At 46.3% G+C, this 26,852-nt stretch overlaps 1 protein-coding gene across 3 annotated transcripts in view; it reads left to right on the top strand.

Annotated features, from left to right (window-relative positions):
- Positions 1 to 25,929, top strand: part of IGSF11 (immunoglobulin superfamily member 11) — a 104,688-nt gene extending 78,759 nt beyond the window's left edge. For all 3 annotated transcript variants that reach the window (XM_005486130.4, XM_014266403.3, XM_026792818.2), the window contains exons 2-7: positions 18,916 to 19,079; positions 20,259 to 20,466; positions 21,260 to 21,415; positions 22,436 to 22,558; positions 22,789 to 22,939; positions 23,561 to 25,929. In XM_005486130.4, coding sequence (XP_005486187.1) covers positions 18,916 to 19,079; positions 20,259 to 20,466; positions 21,260 to 21,415; positions 22,436 to 22,558; positions 22,789 to 22,939; positions 23,561 to 24,011 — 1,253 coding nt within the window. In that variant the 3' untranslated portion in view covers positions 24,012 to 25,929. The remainder of the gene's footprint in view (positions 1 to 18,915; positions 19,080 to 20,258; positions 20,467 to 21,259; positions 21,416 to 22,435; positions 22,559 to 22,788; positions 22,940 to 23,560) is intronic.
- The last annotated feature ends 923 nt before the right edge of the window (positions 25,930 to 26,852 follow it).

Raw genomic sequence — 26,852 nt, 5'->3', positions numbered from 1 at the left:
AGAGAAGAAGAAGAGCTGTCGCTGGGATCCTTCACAGACTCACCCAATAAAACCATCGCTGTGGAACCGCCAGGACCTCTCCTTCTCCTCTTTTGCATCTGCTGCAGCCTCAGCCAAGGGCACCCTACCTAGCAAGCAAGAGCTGAGATCCTAAGAGAGCTTGCAATCACTAAAGAGCTGATAATCACCAAGCTTGCTAGAGGGTAGCCCCGCAGCGTCGGCCTTGAGCTAGCCTAGCTTTTGGGCCTGTCTCCCTGAGGACTGGGCTCCCGGGCTACCTTGCACTGCTTGATAGTAAGGCCAGAATAGAGGCTTTATTATATCCTACCATTCTCTTCCCCTGCCCAGGGTGTTGCCATTGACTTCCTTGCTCATAGCCAAGACCTGACATGACAGAGTTCACAGCCTGATGTGCTCCTTCTCAGCCTCAGTGTTGTGTGTTGATGTGGATGTGTGTTCTTGGGCTGAGAAGGGAGTTTGGAAGCGCTGGGATGGTTGTCCCTTCCAGCATGGCTGCAGACATGCCCTATTGCTGAACAAGCTGCAGGTCCCTGGGAAAGTGGACTTCTTACACATCTCATTTTTTTCTGTGACCTCCCTCACATCTGTAGAGTGTCCCTACAGTTGAAGCATGAAGAAGTTTGAGATCTTGGGACACCTTTTTAGGCCAGCGATACATGGACTGTGGTCTGGGACATGGGTGACCACCATGTAGGTAAGCTCTAATAAATAGTAGAGACTCAGTGATTTCATTCAGACACTCTCCAAAAATAAGAGTGGATTTGGGGCCAGAAGTTCAGACACCACGATTCTGGTCTGTGTGCTGCTTAGCAAAGTAGCAGGCTAAGTCTCAGTCAGCCCTATACCCTGCATTTAAAACTGCTTGAGATGGAGTTTCCAGCCTCCATGGAGCAGTTTGTTACAGAGCTCTGCTGTTGTCACAGCTAGATAGCTAGTCAGAGATCTCATTGCAAATTTTGTTGCTAATAAAGATGATTGGTGGGGAAAAGAGAACTATTTTTATCACGCAAATTAAAAGCATACTACATTTATCTTTGAGCATTTTTCTATCTATTTTTCTTCTGTTTCTTTGCTGTCCCTTTGATGTATCTCCCTATCTCTATCTCATTTCCTACCTTCCTTCTTCCATGATTATCACTTTCTCCTTTCACAGGGAGCAGAAAGAAGCATCTGCTGTGCTTTTTGAATTCCCACTTAATCCTGCCTGATCTCCCATTATGAGAAGGCTCCTGTCCCTCTGGTACCTTTGTGCTTGGTACAGATGAGTATGGCAGAGCCCTGCAGAGGGTCCTGTGCTTTTGGGATGCTTCCCAGGTAGTGCCTCCAGCCCCATCTTCTTCCTCGCTCAATCTAAACAGCTCATGCTCAGATGCTTACGTTATCACTCATTTCTTCCAGCCTGATGGATGAAAGATGGATGGAAATGATGCCTGGAGCTTTCAAATATGTTCATTAATTAGGCCTCCTGGGGTGTATTCCCGGCTGACCACTGTGTGCGCGTACGCGGAGCTTTCGGGCGGGAGGAGAGGGCATGCCTGGCTCTGGAGCATACGCTGTGCATCCTGCCGCTTTGCAGGCTTGCTTTAACAGTTGGTCATTCCTTAAAGCCTCATCCCCCTGCAGAACTGGAGAGAGCCTGGGATGCCTTGGAGGGGCAAAGAGACTCAATCGAGTTTGACAGGATTTGCACCACAAATTAAGTGCTGAATGTTCACGTTTGACACTCCAGTTCCATGGAGCTTTTGGGTAGCCCTTCACAGAGAAATCTGTCAGAAACCCAAGCATCCAGAAAGCAGGGGGAAAGCCACTCTGCCACCTCCTGTTTTTCACTTCTCAGAGGATGCAAAACACCAAATTGGTGCTGCATGGCCTTGTCAGCTCTAGTGTGCTGCGGAGGGAAGTACTGTCATGGCAGGGAGCTTGTCCAGTGCCCTCCCTCCACTGCCATCCCACACCTCCATGCTTGGTGTTTCATTTTAGAGGTAATGGGGATGTGGCAGCAGCACCACCATTCTTCTTGATTGATTAAAAGTAAAAGTATGAACAAAACTCATTTAATTATGTTGAGCCAGGAATGTTCTTGTCAAAAGACTAACAGAAGTTTGGTTTCATTTCACAGATTTCCCATTTCCAAAGGTAGATGTATTTTCTCCATCTGTCCTCTGTGGTTATGGATTATTGCTGTATGTGCTGTCTGGAGCAATGCTGTCTTCCAGCCTAGCAGAAGTGCTTTACTCCATTGTTGTATTGCTTCCTAGAGCCTGGAAAAGACTTCACCTTTTTGTAACTTGGGTACAGAAATACATATCTGTAGGTGGTCATATACTGAGAGCTGGGCAAGCAGTTCTAAAAAGCTGTTCCTTGGATGGAAGTCATCCCTGTCTGGGCAACAGCCTTGTGCCAGTCTCAGTACACCACATCCTCCCACAATAGCTTCCTGTCATTAGAGCTGAATTCCTTCCCTGTGGCCTATGCTTACTGTCAACATACAGAACATTCCTTAGCAACATCAAAAGACAACTCCTTCTGAGCTTCTGTGGTTCTAGGATTTAGCCAGTATCTTTCTCAAACTCTTGGTTCCTCCTGCTCAGAGACTACTCTTGTTCTACTGTATTGTTGTTTAGCCATTCCACATCCTGCCTAGAGATAAGCAAATTATCTGTGGAGGTATGGGGCTTTTGCAGAAGCCTCTGGTGGGAAGGCTTTCCATGTATGTATCTCTGTGGGCTGCGTGTATTTAGCCATGCTGATTTACCTCCATAAGTAGCCATTAAGTGTACCCTGTTGCATTTACTCCTCTCTGCCCTTCAACAAATGCTTTCCCAGGGTCATACTCTAGCTTGCAACCTATCTCTTGGAGTATTTATTGTGTTCAACCTGCATCTAGCCTCGAGGCAGGCCTCTGCTCCTTGCATTGGTCTCTCTGCTTTTTCTCCTGCTTTCCCTCAATACCACACGCCCAAACAGCACAAAACACTCTTGGGCTGAGGGAACACTGCCCCGATTCACAGCCAGGCAAAAGGAGTCAGGCAGTCAGATGTATTGCTAGGACAGCTGCTGAGGTGGATGGAGAGGTCAGAGGCTGTCCCTACTCCTCTTCCCCTGCCAGAGGCCACCCTCAGTTCAGGGTGTCAACGTGGCCGCCTGCATTCTTGTTCTTTATGAATGCATTCTTGCATTCTGATCTCTCAGTGTGGCCTATGGTAGAAAAGAAATTACTCTTACCCATTAACCAGGATCTTTTTGCCAGAGCTGTGTGGGAGAGAGAGCTATTACACCAGCAGTTCCACTGGCAGGTCTGAGTGGGAGGCAGAGGCATAAGGAGTGAGAGGATCCTTCTCTGCATCTCTGGGAGCCACCAGGAGCAGCTATGTCCTCAGCAGGAGTGACTACCCCTCTTCTCCCAGCAGGGGCAGACTGCAGAGCCCAGCATTCAAGCCCAGATACACATTTTTCAGTGGCAAGCTGGACTTTGACAAAGTAAGTTTTAGCTTTCTGACTTTAGGCTGATTTATCTTAGCTGGTGTTTATGGAGTCTGAGGAACAGGCTGCAACCCTTGAAAGGCCTGTGCACCTGAGGTTGGAAACCCCTCCTCCACCAGGCAAAATCATCTTCATGTTTATGTGAGTGTGTGCAGCAGCTTCTGCCTCATGTTGTGATTTTTGAACTGACAGGGGTGGTGTGAGCACTCGCAGAAGGCAAGGAAAGCAGGTCGGATGAATACTGTCGAAGCAAATTCAGGCTCATTATTCAAACAGATGTTCATGAATATATTTTGCCATACTTGCAGAGTTTTAATTGTAATTTGACTTGATGGGCACATGAGTTTAAAAGTAGAAGACTGAATTTATGGAAGGAGAGATGATTTGGAAGATGAACTACCAGGCCAGAAAGTGAGAGCTCATGTCTGGCTCTGCACAAGCAAAGGCCTGTCATCTGGGCTTGTTGATCCTTGTCTCTTCTGGGTCCCAGGGGAGCTCAGATCCTGCTGGGAGAACACGTCAGCATCCTGAGCAGGACTATTTGTGTGCTGAATTGTCTATTCATTCATAATTATTGTTTTCTTTACTTTATACTGTTGGCAAATATAGTGGAGTTTTGCCACTTTTTTGTCCTCCTGCCCATCACTCCCCTGTCCCCAAGTCAAGGGCTCTCCTCCTTTACTCTTCTGCTTTCTCAGCTTCCATGGGAAGCTGTCAAAACCTTTCATGGTGGCACTCCTGTGAAACCAGGTGTCTGTGAACTTTTGGTGATACAATGACTTCACTGCCTGGTGAGCAAGAGGAGAATCTGGGAAAGAAGCCAAAGCATGATTCTACTACAGTGATTATTATTATTTCCATTAGCAACTATGGCAGGAAAAGTTATGATAAACAAGGGAGAGATAAGTGCGATTTGTAGGTGTTTAAACCCTGCTGTGCAATTTTTAAAATTTGTTTCTTTTTCTCCCTGAGTACAAACACTGATTTAAAGCTAGGAACAAATTGCTTCATTTTCACCCAGAGCCCGGTGATATTAGGGGGGCCCAAATGTGAGGCAGCACAGCCTATCCATTCTCACACAGTACCTATCACACAGCGGGTAGCAGCCCTGACTGCAGATGAGATGTCCTCTCCTCTGACAGCATCTGGAGGGTCAGAGAGGCATCAGCACCTCCCTGAGGGGGACAGTCCCCTCCAAGAGCTGTGCTGGCTGCCCGTGCAGCTTCCTCACCCAGGAGGTGTGCGGGCAGCGCTTACCTCAGCTGGCACCGTGGTTCATCTGGCCTGGACCCAGCTGGCTGCAGGTGAAGGCAGCCTCCTGAGGATGGTCTCAGGTGGAGGATTTGGACAGAAACGAGCCTGAGAGTGCAGAAAAGAGCATAGGAGAGAGGTTGTTTTGTGATGGTAATTGCTGGCATAACTGTGCTGAGGCAGCTGTTAAAAACAGTGATGCTTAAAGAGAAACTTTTTACCCCTTATGGTAAATGACGTGGTAGCACAGACTCTTGAGATGGAAACCTCCTGCTCAGCTTCCTGCAGAGCTGTGAGGCAGCAGCTGGTAAGAGAGCCATGGCTCCAAAAATACTTGTGGAAAATGCAACACCTCTGCTGGGACCAATGCTGCCTGGTCCCTTGGTTCCTCCTCCAGGCAAACGAAAAGGAGCGGAAAAAGGTAAGTAAAATTGAGGGCTCAGCCTTTTCCAGCTCTTGGGAACCACAAGTAGGTTTCTCTGAGTTTTAAGGACACCTGGGGAGAGCAGTGAGTACCTGCTCTTGGTTTCAAGAGAAAAGAAAGAGTTTGGGGAGACTTCATTATGCAGAGTAGCATTGATCTGAGATTTTAATAATGCAGTGGACTTGTAAGTGTTCCAAACTGTGAGATTTTTGAATTAATTTTTAATCCATGGTTTAACATTAAAGATTAACATGTGTTTCAAATTTCAGAAAGGGAATTCACCCCTGAAAGGCTAAGACTTACTTCAGCGTCTTCGTAGGGTTTTGTTCTGTTTTACCTTTTTTGTCCCTTTTTCTCCCTGCTGGGTACATAAAATATAAAAAAATAGATAAAAAAACCCCCAAACCAACAAAAAACTCCCAACAAACAGCAAACAAAAAAAACCAGCAAAAAACAAAGGAAAGGGAAAACCCAACACACAGGCTGTGGTTGGGGAATTTTCAACTTGTTGTTAAACCATTGTCCAATTGGGCTCTTTCATATTAATGCTGCTCTGTGTACTTTTAGACTTGGCAGGAGAAACAACATCTGTGTGAAAAACTGAGCCAGCTGTGCAGAAAAAATGTTAGTTCAGAGCAGTTGTGTACTGTGCTGCTTGGGCATAAGGAACATCTTGGTGCAGAGGGAAAATTTGCAAAATGTTTTCCTGAGACTTTTACTTTAAAAGACAAGGGAAGCTCATAGCAGTTTTATGTCTGCAAAAGTTAGCAGCTGTTGTAAAAGGTAATTCAGGACATCATGGGAAGGGAAGAAGAGAGGGCAAGCATAAAATCAGATGGCACTGTGGGGCTTGGTCATCTGGGGTTATCTCCAGATCTTGGCATCAGAAATAAGTTGGTAAGGAGGGAGCTGCATTGTCAGGTACAGTAACAGCAGCATCTGTGCTCCCAAAGTCTCCTTTCTGTATTGCAAGCATGTTATGATTGTACTTTGTGTTTTTTGAAAAGCTGCTCAAAGGCTTTGGAGCATTTGATAGTTCCTTGAAGGTGCCTGCTTTTTTCCTCCCAGCCTGAAATGCTTTGGGCCAGGGCTGCTTGCAGAAAATGTTTGCTTATAGAATCATGTTGACCTCCAATGGAGCTGAACACAGTGAACTTTCTTGGTTATTCTTTTTTCTCCTTGATAAGATGTGTGTGTGTGTGTTAATTTGAAATCAATACTAATACTTAGTACAGTGGTGGAGAGAGTGATTAATAGGCAGAGCAAGGGCCATGAATCAAGTTCTAAATTCCTTTTCCTGTCTTGCCATTGACCTGCTGCATGGTGTTTGGGTGAGTTATATCCTCGCTTCATCTTGGTTTTCCTCACTACAAAATGGAGACTCTGCATTTCTGCCTGGCATATTTTAGAGCTACCAGTGCAACTTTCTGCCATTCGAGTTTTTCAGTGTGATGCTGTGTACACAACTAGAGTGCCGGAGGGCTGGCACTGGCTGGAGGGGAAAGTGTGCGGCATCTGGGAAAAAATCAGGCTCAGTGATCTTGGCTTGGATGCTTAGAGCTGCAGATGCTTCAGCTCTGGGTACATGATGAGCAGGGAGAGCCTCTCAGCTCTGGGATGTGTTTGTCTTTGCACCCTGTGCTGGCACATGCCAAAAGGACACGTAGCAGATGGACAGCAGATTTGTATTAATCTGGCTGTGTACATTTCATCTGTTGGTCCTGCTTCCAACATACATCATGGGAATGATCAGCCCAAATGACTGGAGTGTTGGGAACTGATTTATAGTCAGCAACACTTAAACCAGAGCTTTGGGTTTTGGTGCAGACAGGTTGAAAAGATTGCACTTCCAGAGGGCAAAGAGCATGGAGTGACTCTCCTTCTGGGAAAGGACTGCAAAGTGCTTAAATTTATGTGGTGCTGTGGCTTTTGTGTGGAAGTCTCTGTGCCTGACACTCTCCCCTTAAACCACATGGGGACCAAACTTCACATGGAAACGTCTACAGCTCCAGCACTCTTGGTGTTCCCATGAGAAGATTGTTGTTGTAGAGATGGAGTTGTTTGTAGCTAAAGCAGGTAACAAACTGGACATTTATTGCAGGGAAGTCCTAATGTACCCTCTCTGTTTCATTTCATTTTCTCATAGTGAGAGATCAGGTCGTGTAATGGAAGGACCAAAAATCAGGGTAAATTTCCACTGGGAAAAGAGACTTTTCACATGATGTTGAAAGGCCATAGCATATTAAGTATGCATGTGTGTATTCACTGCACTGGTACTGCATAAAATTATGCAAAGTTGGAATTTATGTAATATCTAAATATATGGCAAAAGTTTAAATGGATTGAAATAAAGTGTTCTTACCTTATTGAACTGAAGTGTGCCAATATTACCATAATTAAATGAGGAAGTCAAAGCAATTCATTTTGTCTTCACTCACTGAAAATGTCATCAAAGTTGATAGTCTTACAATCTATTTTGATTTTAATGAAAACTCTTCTTTTCCCAGTGGAAAATTGTCCTTTTACAACCTCTTTTAGACAACTCAACTCATAATCTGAAACATTCAATTACTGACCTGACATTTGCCAGAGCAAAAGACAAATTTGGGTTTTCCTTTCTTTCAATTTAAATGAAAAAGTGCCTGCCTCTTTTTTTCTTTTTTTTTTTTTTTTGTTTCCTTTTTGTTTGCTTGTTTTTAATGATTTTAATAATTTTAAATCCAAAGTAGTTTGGGATTAATGAAGTTTAAGATATGGAGGTCTAATGTCTTTGAATATGCCCATGTAAACTAATTTCAATATGACTGCTTTGCTTTAATCAGTCTTGTTTGGAGACAGGGAAGTTTCATGGTGATTTTCCACATTCTTAAGCCTTAAAGGCTCTCTCACCTATGAACAAACTACAGGAGTTTTTTTTAAAAGCCCAGTTTGGCAAGATACTCAAACATGTGCCTAATTTTAAACATATATCTCCACTGACTTACCTGCCTTTAGTGGAATTTCTAGGACATATCAAATGCAGCCAGGCATCAGTGTCTGGCTGAGCAGCCCTGGCTCCAGGTGGGCTCCTGCTGGCCATGCAGGTGACAGCTTTGGTGGAGCAGGACTCAGTCAGGTCAGAGCAGGAAAACTGTTAAGGCAGCTCAAAGCTGTGGTGAGCAACAAACTTTGGTCAAGTATCCTTCCACTTGCAAAGCTTGTGCACTCCACAGGTTGAGAGCATTTCATACACAGGACACAAAATGGGTATGGAAAGCAGATAGCCAACTTGTTGGCATGGGCTCAGCCGAAACTTATGGATCTTTGGACCACATCCTTTAAGAATTTGATACTCACCTTGGTGACAGTCCCTCCTGACCTCAAGGAAAGTGGGATCAGTCTATTAATGAAAACTTTTCCTCTCAGAAAGGGCTTGGGAGGTTGATTCCTTGGGGGTTGCTTTTATTTTAATATATTTAAATATTTAAAATTGTTTTTTTCAAATATTTTAAAATATTTAATTTTATTTTGTTGTGTCTTAGGCACCCCTTGGTAAGGGGTGACCCCACCATAATCCCCCACAGGCTAGCACATGCAACCATGGGGTGATGATGATGCTGGAATATTTCAGTAACAGGGGAAGACTGGTGAGGTGGCCCCAAGAGGCATTTGGAGGAACTCCCCTGCGTTTGGTTTAGAGAAGCAAAGCCATTTCTTGGAAATTATTTCCAATCCTCAAACCCCACCGCCCACGGTCCCCTGAACTTCCTAAGGCCCAATCCCATCTCTCATTCTACTACTGCAGCCCCACAGTCCTCTCCCTAAAGCTCTCCTTCCTGAAGCTGTCCTCATCCTCTCCCTCCAACCTGAACTTGATCTGGCCCCACCAGCTTAACCCCCCCCTTGCAGGGAGCTTCCTTGAGGACTCCAGGATTATATCAGTGGGGTCTGCAGGGAGGGAGACAAGATCCAGCATCCTGGATCTTCACCCAGCCTGTGTTTAATAGTGCAAGCCCTGTGCCTTTTTTGTTCATCACCCTCTGCTCTTCCTCCTTCTGGAGGAGGGTGGACATAGTTCCTGATGCTTTGGGTAAAAGCAGTTGGATGAACCATAGGTTGGGATGCTTGCACTGGAGTTTGACCTAAGGATGGTTGTCTGCTGCTGCTGCCTTTTCCGACCCCATGAGTTGTATATTCCAGCCTGCCCACCCATTCATCCTGCCTTCCCCTGTGCCAACTCCCTTCACTGGACTTTAATCTTATTCCTTATGGGCTCTGTCCTTCCCACTCAATATACCATTGCATTTATTTAAACCTTGAGTTGTTTTCCCTTATTAAGCAGTTTATCACTGTTGCAATCTTTTTTGTATTTTTTTTTTTTTAGCCAGGAGAGAAGGAAGAAATTTATTCTTTCGACCATAAATCATTTACAAAGCTGCTGGGCTGTTAATGTATTTTTTATGTCTCGGCAAACAGAAAATAGAAGTGAGTGTCTTAGTAAAGCTCTGCCGACCTGTTTTAATTTCAGCTTCCTAACCCTGACTCTCTGTTCCCCAGTCTTGGGAGCAGGTCCATTTCTCTTGTAGAGGCACCAGTGGATACCTTCTCCCCAAGGAGACAACGCTGCTGTGTCAGCAGTGTCACGTGCTGGTGCCTGCACTTGGCACTGATCCGCAGCGTGACACATCTCTGCTGACTGGGCTGTGCTGGGAGAATACCAGCAAAGAAATGGGATCAGGCAGGGTGGGAACTCAAGCCTATTTCTGCTTTTAGAGCCTGGCAAGAGCTCTAATTAGATGCCCACTCTGGGGTAAGCATGTTACATGCTGCTCTCCATTCATCCCATGCAGCCTTAACCTGTACTTTTCATGCGTGGGCTCAGGTGTTGTTAGAGAATACCCACAGGGATGCTTGAGGATGCTTTCAGAGACAAGGGCTGGCCATGATGGAGCTTCCCAAATGTTAAGAGCTGGCTTCAGGGAGGTTTTGCAACCTGCTTCATGAAAATTAAGCCAATGTGTACCTTCACTTTCTCAGTCAGCTCCGTGCATTTTCCCTCTTTCTGGAAACATAGATACCAATCTTTGTGTAAAAGGTGAATTTCATTTCTGGTGTGCTGTGACAAGCAGTAAGATAATTAAGAGGAGGGAAGTGGGAGGTGTATGTTGGCATCCAGCTAGATGAATGGGTAAGTTTGCAGCTCAGAGCTGTTGCTGCAGGCTTTTTGCAAACTCAAGCTGAGCTTCTTACCTTAAATGTACTTATAGGAACATTTGATAAGCTTTCATCCCCAAGTCACTTCAGCTAAAGTAACTGGCTGTGGTCATTTAAAATGTTCCCATTCCTAGACATCCATTACTGTAGAATGATACCTCTGCTGTAGCAGTGAGCAGAACACGACAGTGTGTCTGCAGTACAGCTTCCCCCTCTTACGGCAAAAGAACTTAGAATGTGCCCATACTTTCCTCAGCAGGTTATGCTACTTAATGCCTAGCTGTGAGGTAGAGGAACTGCTTCTTTTCAGCTTTTGCTGGCTTTGGGGCAATAACCTTGTGTTGAGCAACAAGGCAAACAGCAGAGGATGACAACATCTTAAGTTACTGCAGCAGGATTCCCCAGAGCTGATCTATCACAGGAGTAGGGGGGTGAAGGAAAAAGAGCTGTATTTTCCAGTCTTAGTTTTCTGAAAGACAAAGAATAGGGAAATAACTTTCTGTGCCCAGTTAAACTCTTGCTTTCCTCCTTGTCTGTGCCTGCTATTTGGAAAATAGTGTTTCAGGCATCTCTGAAGGACCTGTGGAGAGGGAAATGACTGGCATCCTGTTGCAAGGATGCACCACTCTGTTTGTACCTTGGGTATCCTACCTTGTGTGGCCTTCAGCTATCTTCTGTAGACAGATTGCCTGCTTCTGATTTGCCCACCTGAGTCCCAGGGTATGAGTCATTGATGACTCTGATTCTAAGCACAGCCAGGGATGGACAAAATTGACACCAAATGGTCCTACAGAGTGGGCTGAATTAGCATTACCCACCCCTCCACTCTCAATTTTGGGGAGAAATGAGTGAGCTCTTGAGTTCCTGTTCCCCCCTGAGTCCCCTCTGGCCTTGCTCATCTGCTACAGCAAAAAACTCCCAACCTCTGAAGTGCAGCTGCTCCTTGAGTCCTCTGCAAATGCTGTGAATTCAAGGACTGCCAGCTCAGATGGCAGCAGTTTCTGTTTCCAGCCAGTGCCGCATGCATCTGGGGGAAGTGTTAAACTTCCCATAATGTACTTAATAGTGCAACACTACACCATGGAAAGGGGATTAACGCATGCCCTGTGCACAGCCATTGATTAGTTTCATCCTAGCTAATGTCATTGTAGACGCTATTTCTGTTCCTCTCAGTGTTCCTTTGTATTTTTATAATCTTGCTATAATACAATGCAGTTGTTTTTCTGCCTCTAACTTGCACACATATTGCATGCAAGGCAGCAGAGATAGATGCAAGCCTTGCATCTGTCACAGCTTGCTGGAGCTGCAAAGGTGGCAGCTCTCCTGGCAGCTTTAGCAAGGCTTGATAGAAGCATATAAGAGAAGCCTGTACTGGGATCACAGCAGGAATCCAGGACTGGGAAGGAGCATTTGAGTCATTGGCGCCATGGAGGCTGCGTCTCTAAACCAGATTTGATTTCTTGTTCCCACTTAGCACATGCCAAGAAGTTGCTCTAACACTATATTCTCCTCACTGTTCAAAAACTTCTTCTACATTTCAAGTCTGTGACTAATTAAACAGAAGAATTAAGATCTATTGGAAAAGCACAGTTCAGGTGCTTAGGGAGCTTAGCATCATGTGAACTCTGCTACCTGGAGAGCACAGCCCCTCTTGATTTCCCTAGTAGGTTTGAGTACTCAGCAGTTCAGCAAACCAAGGCTAAAACTGAGGCCTAAACCTGAGCACATGAGGATCTCACACTAATGGGGACCCTCTGAAGATACCTGAAGCTGTCTGGCTTGCTCAGCAGGATCCAGGGAGTCTGTGTCAGAAACAGGGAAAGAATCAAATTCCTCAGTATGTCATGAGAGCCCCTTTCCCACCCCTGCACCATCTGATCCAGCTCCTCTGACAAGGACATGGAAGGGAACTGACACCATTCCGGAAGTATGTGCAGCTGAAAGCTTTCCTGCCAGTTTTGTTTTGGTCACTGGGTCCATTCTTCATCCTGTCTATAGCTGCAGACTGGGGAGTCCAGCACAGGGAAATATGCTCTATGTCATCCCAATCAGTCAGTTGCTTGAAGTCTTCCTCTCAGCTAGCCTGCAGAGAAAGACTTATTTCCAAAAGAGAAGATGGCAGGGGTGGTAGTGACTGCTGCTCACTGGTCAGCAGCTGAGGCCAGAGTAGAGTGGGTCAGCAGGAATTTTCCCCTGTTAGTTTTCTGTCTAGTTTAGGTTATAAATGGCAAGCAAGAAGGGTCAGTGTGATCAGAACAGTTACAGAGGTACTGAACAGCTAGTCCAGTTCTTGGCAAGAAACACTGCAGGGCTCAACTTCAAGACCCTGACAATGTGTTTTCTCCATGGATTAGTGTCTGCTAGCCTGCATATCCTACAGGCTGGGCAGCAATCCTGAGATTACTCTTACTAGTGTAAAATGGACCTTTTCACTTGAGAAGCTCCATGCTGAGGGGATGACTTGATACCACCAGCTGTGTCTGATGGTCTCTCCAGGGATATAGGTGCCTATTGATCTGCATTTAACAGGAATGCTAACACTACAAACATCTCAGAGGAAAAGTTAGTATCAGTATAGTTTTAATACCTGTTTTACAGGAGACCTTGCTCTAAACCATGCTAGATGGGATGGTTTTCCTGCTATTTCCTCCAGTCTGTCCTGCAGAGCCAGCAAAGATAGGAAGGAAAATGTTGGAAATTATTTTGCCTTATACACTGTTCCACTGTCTCCCACAGGTTACTATCCCATTGCTAGACCTGTCAGCCATTTGTATAACATGTGCCCTCAAACTGGGGCACAGAAGCAATCCCCCTGTGAATGTCTGGAGCAAACTTTGCCCTCTTGCAAAGGCAGAGGTCAGAGAGCTGGCAGAGAGGCTATTGTTTGCTGGAGCCCTTCCTTCCTCACTCTATTTCTCCCACTATTATTGTTCCAAGGAGGTTTCTACCAAGCATCCTTCCCAGGAAAATTTGTGCTAGGGCACCTTGGACCCAGGATGCAGTCTACTATGACAGTGTGAATCTGTCCCAGATATCTGCCCTGCAGAATGACTTTGGAGCCTGGAAGTTTTTCCATGGTAGAATTTCCTTAATGAACTGGAAATAGTCTAGCTAGGCATAAGCTCAGATCTATGCTCCATTGCAGTGCTTGGTGATGTTGGTTCCCCAAGCAGGGTGGAGTCTACTGCAAGCTGCCTCCAGACACTAGGTTGGGTAAATACTGTGTTTGGTTAGATAGACTCTGAACCAGCAAGTGTACCACGTCTAGAATGAAGCAGGGTACACAGTCCCTGGTGAGGATGGGCAAGACCAGTATTCAAGCATCTTGTTGAGCAGCCAGTTTAGATGCTGTCATATCATGCTGGATAATTTCAATGTTTTCTGTGTTTGCAACTGCAAGCCAGGCACTTTCAGGGGCTTTTGAGTGTTTGCTGCAGAGGCAGGTCCTATGGCAGGTGTACTGCCTGCTCCTGTTCCTGCCTCCTCCTGCTGTGAGTCACTCCTTCCTGGGCTGTAGGTTTTGCTGCTGCTCAGTGTGTTGGCTTGGCAGTGTACCTCAGCTCATTCAGGGTGGAAGACATTTCTCTTCTTTAGCACAGGGGGTAGCTTTGGTCCCAGACTCAGAGATGTGAGCCAGGCAAAAAGCACAGCAACTTGTCTTTTCCTTTCATCTCAGGAAAAAGACTGCTCTGCAGTTTCTCTCTCCATTGCCTGCGGTTGCCAGATGGAACACTGTGCTTCTACCCTATTCTGCAAACTTCTGTGTGACCTCAACTGTGCCTCTCTAACAAGGGATCCAAAATGTCATACTGCCAAAGGTATCTTCCCCAGCATGTGGCAGCAGGATTGCTAATTGTGCTGGGACAGGCAGGAGCCATTCCAGCCATTCCCTGGGTTTCGGATGCAAGCTGAATCAGCTTCAAGCTTTATTCTCATTTTCCCCACAGTGACACACATTCCTGCACATTTTCCCTTGAGGTCTGGAGATGCAGAATGCACACAGCTGAGGGTTTCTTTCATCCCTTTCACACCTTCTTCCCTCCTTCCTCCCCTGGCCATTTCTTTCCCTGGCTTGCCAGCACTGCAGAGTGAACCTGTACTCTAGTCTCTGCCTTTGGTATCAGGAGTTTGCTGCTAGCAAGTGCTAGCAAGTGCTGATTCTGCTGGTGATCTCTGGAGGTAAGGTGTGGCAGTGAGTGGGAGCTGGGAATGTTTTTTACCAACTTAGAATGAGTCAAAGTGCTTAGATTTGCCCATGTCTCTCAGTTTCACTGTATCTAGTATATTCTGAAGGCTCTGTGAAACTTGCAACCCCTCTAGGGCAGCTAGAAAATGTGGCAGCATCTGACTCCTCCTTACACCCACCAGGGAGAGCAATGTGTGTTGTGGGACTGTGTCCTATGTGCTTGTGTCATGATGTATAAATTACCTACATAGACTCCTTCATGCTTAGCAGGGAGGGAGCTAGAAAAGCAGCTACTTGGAAAAGCAGCAGCAGCAGCAGCAGCAGCGAGCCATCAAAAATGGAATCAGTTCTGTTGCCAGAATAATTACTTGAGCCTAAAAATGTGAAGAAATTCTGAAAGAGCCTCTGCAGCCAAAACATTCTTCTGCTGACTGGTTTGCTGATAGGGGACAGAAAAATGGAGCAACTCTTCTAATTAGTGATGGGAGCTTGCTGCCTCAGGATCAAAGGAGAACGCCGTTTGCTGAATCAAGCCAAGATCAAAGTGTCCTACGTACAGGAAGGGCCCATTCCTCTTTCTGCTGACAGTGGTGTACCCTGCTCATCCTCTGGGCATGCTGCTTACAGGGCTGCTTAATTACTAAGTAAGGAGGAGACTGCAGTCACAAGAGAGGGTGTAATGGCCATTGTAATCCAATTCCGAGAGATGATTTGGTGGTGATCGATTCTTTGTCTCTCTGAAGTCATTAAACTTCTGAATGCTTAGAAAATACCTGGATTGTGTAACTTTGCAGAAGGAGACTTCTTACAACATGCTTTGCTTGATTTTTCTGACCTCTTATGTGTAATCTGACTTAGTAGGCTGTATGTGTGTGCATATATCTATATTTGCATTTATATCTACTCGAGGGAATTGAAGTCCTCATTCCTTAGGCTGCATTGTAAAATCCTTATCCCAATAGATATGCTAAATTTGAAATCTCTTTTCCCCTCTCTCCTCTGCCTCCCTCCTCTTGCATTAATAAAAACCCACATTTTTGCAATGCCCAATTTTGAAATGTTTAAACACGAATCATTTGGTTGAGTTTTCCTAGTTGGTGTCACCCTGGGCAGACAGGTTTTTAAGTGTGTGTGACTTTGTGTGCATCCATCTGTGTGTTTGGGCCATGACTGTTAAACGTGTGGAAGAATGCAGTCACAAAGATACTTGCATAGATGGACAAGTGCATGTGTAAATGTTACGTTTTCTGATAGTCTTGAGATGGTGCAGCTTCTGAAGAGGGTTTGGCCTTTGCTCTTTCAGCTGTCTCACTGAGAAAGGAGTCATGTTACAGTACTGCCTGCCCAGTGCTGTGCTAACACACCACCCTACCTCCCTGTTCATGCTGCTGGAGGAGGAGTTTGCCTACCTTTCCTCATGCCTTGTTCAATCTTCCTTGTCAGAAGTGGCTGTGTGTGTTTTCCCCAGCTGTAGCCCTGCAGGTGCCATTCAGCTTAACAAAATGAGTCCTAAGTGCCACCTGCCTTGTATACCAAAAGAGCCAAAAAAGGGCCAAGGAGCAGTTTGCATGCCCTGGGCTGCCTGAGGTAAAGGCAAGCCTGAGGAACTGGCTTGCCTGGTGGTTTAACAAGACAGAGATAGGACAGTGTGTGTGTGGTCGTGGGGGGTTTTGCTCATCTTGCAGGCCAGGTTCAAAGCAGCTCCTCTTGACAAGAGAAATGAACGGAGACCTCAGCTCCTCCTTGGTGCTTCCCTGCTCTGTGGCATTCAAATTAAAAGGGATGCTGTGGTGCCTTGAAAGGAAAAGGAGATAATGTGGGCTGTAGGGTGTTGCAGTATAAGAGTGGGGTACTGGCAGGGAAAAGTGAATATGTGTTTTCTTTCATCTTTAAAATTGCTCATGAGTACATTGCGAAGTTCTCAAATGTAGCAAAAAGTATTTTTATGGTGAATAAATTATGCATGTTCTATTTTAGTGTTTTTATTATTCTGCAGGATGTTTACAATCAACTAATAATAAATATTAGGAGTAGGAAGAGGGTGATTAGAAAACCTCATCATCTTGATGACTGAGTGATTGATGTAACTAATCCTGCAAAGCAAACTGCAAAGTCTGACTTTTCCAGTAAATTGGAACACTCACACTTATGTATTACTTTTTCTGAATGACAAGGATTTGAATGTGTGGTTTTTTTATGGAAGGTAAAGTGGAAGGGATAAGGAATGAGACCGAAAAACACACAGTATTGTTCCAAATTGCATGAGTAGTTTCTTTTCTTCTCATGGAGAGGATCTCATTAAAGCTACACTCAACATAACAGAAGAACTTCCCACCCCATGTTGGAGAGGGAGGTCAATCCAATAGATGTTCAAACCATTGTGACTCCCTGCACACTGGTTAGGACATTCATGATGCTAGACTGGATGAGTAGTCGTGGCAAGACAGCCTTCAAATTTCAGCCTGCAGAAAAGACAATTCCTTGCTGGAGTCACATTCAGCAAGAGAGATCTCCAAAGTTGACATGGATCACTTCCAGGCTTTGGGCTACTGCCACTGCCTTGCCAGCCATAAGAAAATGAGGAGTCCAAATGCATTCCCAGCCTGTTGCCCACAGACATAGCTGGAAGGCAGATGCCTTGTGATAAAGGTGATGCTTATTCCTGGCTCTTCCAGTTATTTACTTCTGCTTGCTACGGAAAGACTTGCATAGGAGATTGATGGATTAAGGTTCCACCAGCTGTTTCTTATCCGCCACCTAAATCTCAGAGTTGTTAGCACTGGTGAGTAACTGTTTCCCTAGGGGTTTCCAAAACATTCCATATTTTTAAGTATGTCCCAAGACAATGAGGAAAGTCAGACTTGGGGTGCTTTTTCCCCACAAAGTAAGAAACTTGTGAACTTCACTTGAAGACGTTAGAGTGAAATTTTGTCTGACTGTGTTCTGAAGCATTTTTGAGCCTCCCTCAACTATGTTGGGCTTTAAAGGTGGGAGATGTGGATGGAGGAATGGAAGTTTGGAAGAGGCAGCTGAGTATTTGCCAAGTCCTGGAGTAGTGCAACTCTGGAGCAGTCACTTCAAACACCAGAACACATGGAAGGCTGTTCAGGTGCTAGAATCTTTGGGTTCCCAGCATCTGAAGCTCAGCACTTTCAGGCTCTGGTGCTGCATTTCTACATTAGGCAGTCTGGGAGGGATTTCAGCAGCCAAGCATGTGGGGACACTCACCTTTGCCTCAGGCATCAGCCTATTTGATATCTTGGTAGTTCAGATAGAAAACTCTTCTCATGAAGCATTTCACCTTCAGCAAACCACTGTCTCTTGGCAGAAGACAGAAATTTTTCAGGCAGCCCTTCCTGGGTTCAGAAGGAGAATAGGGTGGTCTGAAGATAGCACCTGGATGCTAGCAGTATTCTGCTGCTGGCTTGGAGCTTGAAAACTCCTTGCCTTCTTCTCCAGCACCCTCCCACGTGCTTTGAACAAGAAAATGGTGAGCTATCATAGAGAGATATACCTTTTTATAGTCAATATTTTGATTTTGTGGAGAAAAATGGTTTAAAGCATTTCAGTGCAACTTGAAGTGGTGGTGGAGACCCCTTGGTTAGTTTCATTTGACAAGATTTTGGTGGTAGGAACAGAGGTATTTCCCTGTGTGACTTGCAGACTTAAAATGGCAGCCTTGAGCTGTTGTACTGGGAAGCTGGTGCTTATCAGGCTTTCATCTTTGTGCAGTCTATGTGGAATGCAAAGAAGTGGATGGTAGAAATTCTGGAAAATAAATGAGATTTGATGAGATCTTCCAGTAGCAATAGTAATTTTTCATCACCTAAATAGAAAGGACTGGACTGGAAAATAGTTCAACTTTTAACCCTTTAAATTAAAAATATTGTTAAAATACATCTGGTCTTGCTGTACTTTATGAAGCATAGAAGCTGGAGGAGAACTGTATTTCTTGGTTAATATTGCAGTTTCTTTTTCTCATTCCCTGGTGCTGGGTATCACTAAGAATGATGGGTTTGAAAACATATCTCTTTCTCTTAGAGACAGCTTGGTTGTTCTTATAGCCCTTTACCTGTTGCCAAAAAAAAAATCACTGCTGTTGTCAGAGGCTCTGAAACTAGAGTGCCCACAATTAAAAGGACCACATATCTACATTTGTCTGTAAAAAATGTCTGCATGAGAGCAGAATGATCTGTGAGGAAGGAATATAATTCCTTTTAGACAGATATAGTAGGGTACAGTTGTGTAGGAATGGGATACTGAGTTGTGACCTGCAAGTGTATGGGACCATCTGCAGTGCTTTGAACTGTGTGTCCTTCTCCTGAAATGCTTGAATTGTGTGTCCCTCTCTTTCCAGGTCTGGTGTGTGCCCTGGAGGTATCAGTCAGTTCAGGGAGTATCCAGGTTGCCCGAGGCCAGACAGCAGTGTTGCCCTGCACCTTCACCACTAACGCTGCTCTCACTAACCTTAATGTCATCTGGATGGTCATTCCTCTTTCCAACGCCAACCAGCCCCAGCAGGTAGGTCTTTTCTTACAGGAGCAGGTACTTCCTTGGGGCTTTCCTGCTCCCCACCATATTCTGGATGTAGGCCCTCTATGATGCTGAGTCCATGGTGGTCCCAGAACTTCACTGTCCTTTAACTGCTGAATGTGCTCTCTGGGTATCACATGAATCCGTTTTCTTCAAGGTTTTGTTAACAGATGCACGTTGTGTCCTTGCCTGGATGTGCAGCTGGGGCAAGTGTATGTGATACTGTGTTGCTGCCCTGGGCCTCTGGTAGTATGTGTGCTCAAAATAGCACAGGAAATGTAATCCAGGTTTTGGTGCACTGGATATGGAATTTGGAGGGCCTGGGGCCTGGGAGTTGCTGCAGCTTTAACTTGTGAAATCTATGTAAAATGTCCTCCAACACATAACTTCTCCTAGACTCATTGTCTCTTTTACTTCCCTTCTTATTTTTTCACTGCCTGTAGCTTTTGCAAGTCCATTCTTATGAATACTAGCAAATGAGAGTATATAATGGTGGGCACAGGAATCATAACCTGAGATTTGCTGGTCTGTTTTTTGCCCACATACTCTGACAACAGAAGAACGCCTTTTCTCTGAAATACATCTTGGGTCACACTGCCCTGATCACATTTTGTATTCAGTGTGAGAACCTGCACTGAAGAATATTTGCTCCTCAGGGACTTGGTCTGAGCACAGTCTGACTGGCGGAGGCTGTGCAGGTTCAAAGGTTGCACTGCCTGTCATCCAGCTCATCCCAAAGTCCTTCAGTAAACAGTGTCAAATCATGGCAGGATCTTACTGATGGAGACTCAAAATGATACTGTCCACAGATGCTTTTCTTCAAAGTATTCACTGACCTGCTGAGAGCCTCTGCTTCTGTACATTGATCCTGTCCAGGCAGGTAATGACTATCATATGAAGGAGGCTGGTATTGCCAATCCAGCTACACCAGAAGATTTGGGTATCTTTCTGATCTGTTATGAACATTTTTACTGACATAAAATGGGCTACAGAGTGTGTTCCTGTTTTGGAAAAAACACCATTGCTAGGATGTATATTGAGGTTTGCTTATTCAGAGACATTTTACTAACTGGTCCTTTTGGCTTTGGAAGCCCATGTTTTGCTTGCTGTTCTTCCTCCTTGCTCAGCTCCTGCAGAGTGTTGTTTGAGCCTTCCTTTCTTTTGCAGGTTATTCTCTACCAAGGGGGTCAGATCTTTGGTGGTGCACCCCAGTTCTATGGGCGAGTGGGGTTTGCTGTGACAATGCCAACCACCAGTGCCTCCATCTTCATCAACAACACTCAGCTGTCAGATACTGGCACCTACCAGTGTTTGGTCAACAATCTTCCCGACCGAGGCGTCAGGAATATTGGAGTCATTGGACTTACTGTCTTGGGTGTGTTTATTGGTATTATGGGGGGAAGGGGGGAGGGGCAGGGACAAGGGGACCTCTGTGCATGACAGTGCATCATGAGCAACACAGTACTATGTGCCTTTGAGCCCACAGATATCCTGTGGTGAGGAATGGGCTGCCTTCTGGAGACTGTGGGAGTTTGTAGGGCACATAGACTTCATATGCAGGCAGTGTGTAATGAAGTTTTTAAATGTGGTGGAGAGAAAGTTTTTGGGTGGTATTGTGATATGGAGTTGCAAAGTAGCAGGAATAAAATATGAGGGCATCCCAGAGGGCTGAATGGAGCGTAAGGGGTTTGGTGCATAGCAACAGGAGGACAGAATGACTTTATATCTTTGCTTCCTTTCCATGAAAGCTGTTAGTTCTGGATGCGTCCATTGATGCTAAATACTCCAAAGTGCATGCCACTATAGGGATATGAAAGCAAAACCAAATCACAGTAAATTTGTCTATAGTTCTGTTAACTTTCACCATCCTTGCTATCTCAAAGACAGAAATATTCACCTTTTTTTCAAGGGAGAGGTCTAAGAGAACTGGGTCCTGTGAAAGTCAGCAGTAATCTGTAACCCCGATGGGCTGGTGGGTCAGGAATCTTTGTGTGAGTTGTCTCCCCCCAAACCATAATGAGTTCTTGTCTGCTGCCTCCTTCTTGTCCTCTTGACAGCTCATGCCACTGTCCTTGCTTTCCCCAGCAGCACATGTCCGGAGTGAGCCTGCATTCCACTGTTTGGTCACATTCCCTGATTTGCTATCACCTTCCCCTCTTCTCTCGCAGTTCCGCCTTCTGCCCCGCTTTGCAGAATCCAGGGGTCCCTGGACGTGGGCAGCGATATCACACTGACCTGCAGCTCAGAAGAAGGCATTCCCCGGCCAACATACCTCTGGGAGAAACTGGACAATGTTCCCAAGTTGCCCCCAACTGCCACACAAGGTGCTCATTCTGTTGATTATCCTCTTATTTCCCAGGTGGCAGCCTGGGCTGTCCCTTGTCTGAGCTACCAGAGGTGGCATGGCTCACTGAGCGTCTGCCATCATTTGCATGGTGCCTTTATTGGAGCGAAGATTCCTAAAGCCCACGGTGGACAGGGCACCCTCCAGAGGCCACTTCAATTTTTGTGGGTTTTTCTGGTCCAGAAACATGTTCCCCATTGAAAAACAAGGATTGGGTCGAATGGAAAAGAGAGAGTGTGATTTCTAGATGTTGGCATGTGGCTGGAAATTTCAGCTGCCAACCCACCTGCATTTTAAACCAAATGAAAGACTTATAGAATGGAAGCAGGGAAAAGAGAGGCAGAATCATCCTGGGGAAATACAGCCAGCTTCTCACAGTTCTCCATGAGGAACTGATGCCACAGTTCTCCAATAAATTACTGCCAGAGATGCTTTTCAGATGTATAGAGAAGCAGGGCTCTGATCAAACTGGTGTTTCCCAGCCTCAAGTCCCACTCTTAGGTTTTCTTAGCCTAGGTGTCCTGATCAAATACTGACGGCTGTACTTTTGCCCTTTATCTTGCTGTATTTTAAGAATATGCCACCTTTCAGTTTAATATAATTCAGGAATGAGGAATATTGGCAGAGCAGGAGATGGGGAGCCCAGAGATGGGAGAGTGGGGATTCTGCAGAGCAAGACTGAATTCAACAAGTAGATCTGGGTATAGGTAATTTTGCATCTCTTTCTTCCCCATTCTTATACAATGCTGAGAGTCCCAAGCTTTCATCTGCAGAAATTCCTGTATAAGAAGAGAAGGAAACATGTAGTGTAAGCTCCTTAAGGCCTAATCTTGTCTCTGTGTGTGTATGTGCACACACAATGCTTCCATCTAAAGGTTATTTCCTAATTTATTTCTCTCTTAATAGTCTCACACCAAAATTCTCTATTTACTGGCTTTGCCTTTTCATGGTTTTCCTCAAGCGGGGGAGGGATTTAAATCCTTCTTTTCTCTCTGACTAGACCAAGTCCAGGGCACTGTCACTCTCCGAAATATCAGCACTGTGTCCTCAGGTCTTTACCAATGTGTGGCTTCAAATGCCATTGGAACCAGCACTTGCCTTCTGGACCTGCAAGTCATTGCACGTAAGTATTTTGCCAGGGGAGGCTTGGCCACCTGTTTCTGTCTTGTGACAGTAAGGTGTGTAACCATGTTTGCTGTGAGCCACCACATGCTTCTCCATCAGAAGACAATCATGCCCTGGAATGGGAACATTGCCTCTCTCCCCTCCCAAGCCACGCAGTTTCATGTGCTTACAGATGGCCACAGCCCATCCCTGATTTCTTCTTCATGCTCTGTTCAATCATCTCCACAGCTCATCCACGGAGTATCGGCCTGATTGCAGGAGCGGTGGCCACAGGTGCCGTTGTGCTCGTTGTTTGCATTGTTTTGGTGGCTGTAGCACTGTTCTACTGGAAAAATAAACACAAAGAAGAAGAAGAGGAGGAAATTCCCAATGAGATAAGGTAAGGGTCAGGGAAAGCTGGTGATGGGGGACCTCCAAGCAAAAGCTGTAGCTGACAGGAGTGAAATTGGAAACCTCATTTTTGTTAAACCTGAGTGTGTTCCCCCAGGTCAGATGCCCATATATATATTCAGAAAATGGAGGGAGAAAATGAAAAATGGTAACAACACATCTTCTTTTCAGTATTGCCTCTAATGTCTTTAATCCTTCTGCCAGCAAGAGGGATGGGACTTCATGTTGTTAGCTCTGTAGGAGAGTGATGTGGTGGGAATTCTGACCCATAATGCCAGCATAATGATAGCTAAAAAGCTTTGGAGATACAGCTGTGATATTCACCAGTCACAGAGGTTACAGTCACAGCTATCACTGTCTGGCACTGCCTGACTTTCTTTGAGCATGGGTTATTTGCCTCAGTGGCAAATTTGGCACCGGGAGCACACAGGACCTACACATAGGTAGGTCCCGCAGAGAAGGACGAGCGAACAGGCCAAGGAGCAATGCTGATTCACATTGGTGCTGTCCTTCTCCTTGGATCGATGACCCCAGCATGGTAGTTAGGGGTGGGGGTGTTGGACAAGTGGGCGAGTGTCCTCCTTATGTCTTCACACCTTCTTCTTCCCAGAGAGGATGAACTGCCACCCAAATGCTCCTCTGCCACAAAGACATTCCATGCTGATGCATCCTCATCAGAGAACGACACCCTCACCTCCTCCAACACCTACAACAGCCGCTACTGGAACGATCCTAAAGCCAACCACGCCACAGACTCCTTCACCCGCTTCAGCAACAGCAACGATGCTCACCAGCCCCCCTTCTCCCGCTCAGGGAGCACGAGTGCCCGCCCCGTCTATGCCAACGGCGGCCACCCGTCCCCGGCTCCCCCTAAGACACTGGTGGTGACGGCCAGCACGGCGCCGTCGCCTCAGGAGGTGATCCGGAGCAACGGCTCGGTCGGCAGGAAGCCACGGCTGCCGCACACCCGCTCCTATGCAGTCAGCCAGGCCACGCTGGAGCGCATCGGGGCTGTGCCCGTCATGGTGCCCGCCCAGAGCCGGGCTGGCTCCCTGGTGTAGGACCGTGTGGGCGGCTGAGAGCTGAGCAAGGGGCCTCTCATCCCTGGTGGGGCAAAGAGACCCTACTCCTTCCTGAAAGTCAGTGAGGCAGTGGGGGGGTCACACACTTCCCTCTCCACCTGCCCTCCCCTCTCGAGGCTGCTGCCAGCTGGTGGGACAGCCCTGGCCCAGCCGCTCTCCCCCCAGCTGCTGGAGCTCCTCGTGCCAATGGACGCCACAGATGTGCCAAGGCCAGAGGAGCAGGGAGGTCGGGATGTGCTCCTGGGCTGCTGGGCCCCAGCTGGGACATGCACTCGGGCCTGACCCTGGGGGGAACTTTTGCTTTTATTTCCTGTTGGTTTTGTTGGGGACTGATTCCATCCATTTGGGTCTTTCAGGGAGGTTGGGGAGGTATATATATATATATATATTATTTTTTTCCATTGTTGTTGCTGTTTTGTTTCCAAGAGGAAGATGACCTGTGTTGGGGCAGGGAAGGCTGCGCAGTCCCAGCTTCCCATGGCCCTGGCTCCACTGTTGGATTAGGGAGCACTGTGCACTGGGGCTGGGTGTGAGGAGGCATGGAACAGGCTGGAGGGGAGATGAAGGCACAGCCACCAGCCCAGGCAAGCTGATGGTCGGGTGAGGGTGTGGGCCAGGAAGCATTTGTCTTTATTTTTTGCGGTTCTTCCCCCCACCTCAGCACACACAGACACACACAGACACAAGCAGATCCTCAGACTGGGTGTTTCTCCTGCACTAGGCTGGAGTGCCACCAGAGCCCTGTTTATAGCTGTGGAGGATGCAGCCGTCTGAGCATCTTTCCCTGAGACACTCGGTGCAGGGCAAGGCTGCACCACTGCTGCTGCTGCTGAAGCTGCTGCTGCTGCTCTAGGGCTTGGATTTCTTTTTTCCCTTTTTTTGGGGTGTTGCTGGGGTTATTCAGAAGGCAGAGAGGAGCAGGGTGGTGCAATGGAGCACCAGGCAGGCTCAGGAGGCATCTGTTGCCCCTGGGCTGCTCTGATTTGGGGCAAGTGACTTCAAACCCCACAACTTTGATGTTTGCATGGTGGATTTTATTCATCAGGCTATGCAGGGCTGGGCAGCATGGCAGGGCTTGGAGCCTTCATAGAGAGGCATCAGTTTTCATTCCTGCTCTCCCACGTGCACAGACATGTTAGCAGGATTTGTTTCCTGCTTTAGAATGCAGAGGCTTAATGAAAGCCCACACACTATCTCTCTGCCTCTCCCACTTCCTCAATGTCCTGGGACTGGGTACTGGTGGCATCTGCCAGTGGTCCTGCCATCTCCTTGCAGCCTGGCAGGTGGTTTTGGCTGGCACCTCTATTTTTTCTATTGCAACTAAATAGCCTTAATCAAAGCCAAGAGTTGAAACCTCTGTAGGAATCTGATGCCATTTGGAGGGCTGGACTGAGGGCTGGGATTTCCTCTCCTAGAGAGCACTGGTTCAAAGAGGCCACACCTGGATAGGTGTTTTGGCCCTCCTGCATAACACCAAGCCTTGCACAGGCAAAGGCAGCAATCACCTCAAAAAGCACCAGAGCCCTCCCAGGTCTGCTCTTGGAAAAGCAATGTGGGGAGTCACAGGTGACTTCCATAGTTCTCACATTGGAAAAGGGTCTGTTTAAGCCAACAGACTCTTCCTCATCCCCACTTTCCTTGTCCCGGCACGGCTTTACTTTCCCTAGCAGTGCACAAACCTTGGGCAGGGCCTTCTACCTGAGCAGTACAAATGCAAGCACAGACTCTGAGGAGGAGGAGGGAGAGGTGAGGGCTGGGTTCCCACGTGGACACAGTGGCTTTTTGGGAGACTGGGAGCTCCCAAGCAGCACTAGGTTTGAAGCTTGGCTGAGATTTTGTGCCTTCTTTTCTTAAAATAGAATAAAAAAAAAAAAAAAAAGGAAAAATGAAAGAAAAAGGAGATAAAAAATCCAAAATCCCCTCTTTCCCCCTCTACAGCACTGCATCCAGAATGTGTGCAAAACCCCCAGGTGGTTACTCCGTGTGTGCACACATTTCACTGGTGCAGTCCAGTTTCCTGCCTGTCTGCTCTCTTTGCTGCTGGGTGGTAGGATTGATGGGGGAAGAAGAGTGGCTTTAGAAACCCTAATGGGGGAAGGAAAAAACCCAAAACAATCAAAGAAAAGCCCAGACACATTCTCTCTGCTTTTGTAACAACCCCTGTGTGACATTTACAGGAACACTGCCCTCAGCAGGCACCCTCCTCTACTGGGAAAGCTCTTCTGGTTCCTACCCTCCATAAGACTGTTTGCTCCTCTTTCTTTGTTCTTTCTAATTGTATAAAATTCAATAAAATTTTATTCATATAAAAAAAGGATTTCTGCCTGCCTGCTGCTGCTTTTTTCTTCCTCCTGCCTAATTCTGTAACTACAATGACTTTGGCCATTAGTACTTATCCTTGATGTGACTGGCAGTAGGCAGTGACCATGCAGCCGAGAGCTGAATGTTATTAGGCCAGCCTATTTGGTAGTGAGCACTGGTACGAGAGCCTTGTTTTTCCCATTCATAATAGTCTGACACATTGCCCTTGAATGTACAATTTCCCAGGCTTGCAAGGTCACTACTTCTCTGGACAAAGGTGAGTTTTATTTTCTGTCTTTTGGCAGGGGAGACCCTATGCGGCTTTGAGTGATGTGGGAAAATGTTTTTTATAATTGCCAAATTTTGCTCTTGTATTGGCTTTCCAATCAAAACCACGGCACGTTTATCCCAGATTCAAAATATAAGGCAGTCGCTGATTTTCTTGGGCATTTGAATAAGTTTGATGGGGGAAAAATATTAGGAAATAAACAGAAATGCTGGTCCCTACAGACAGAGCAT

Source organism: Zonotrichia albicollis, chromosome 2, assembly GCF_047830755.1.
Source record: "Zonotrichia albicollis isolate bZonAlb1 chromosome 2, bZonAlb1.hap1, whole genome shotgun sequence".
In the NCBI taxonomy this organism is placed as follows: domain Eukaryota; kingdom Metazoa; phylum Chordata; class Aves; order Passeriformes; family Passerellidae; genus Zonotrichia; species Zonotrichia albicollis.
This window is presented reverse-complemented; position numbering and strand designations above follow the sequence as displayed.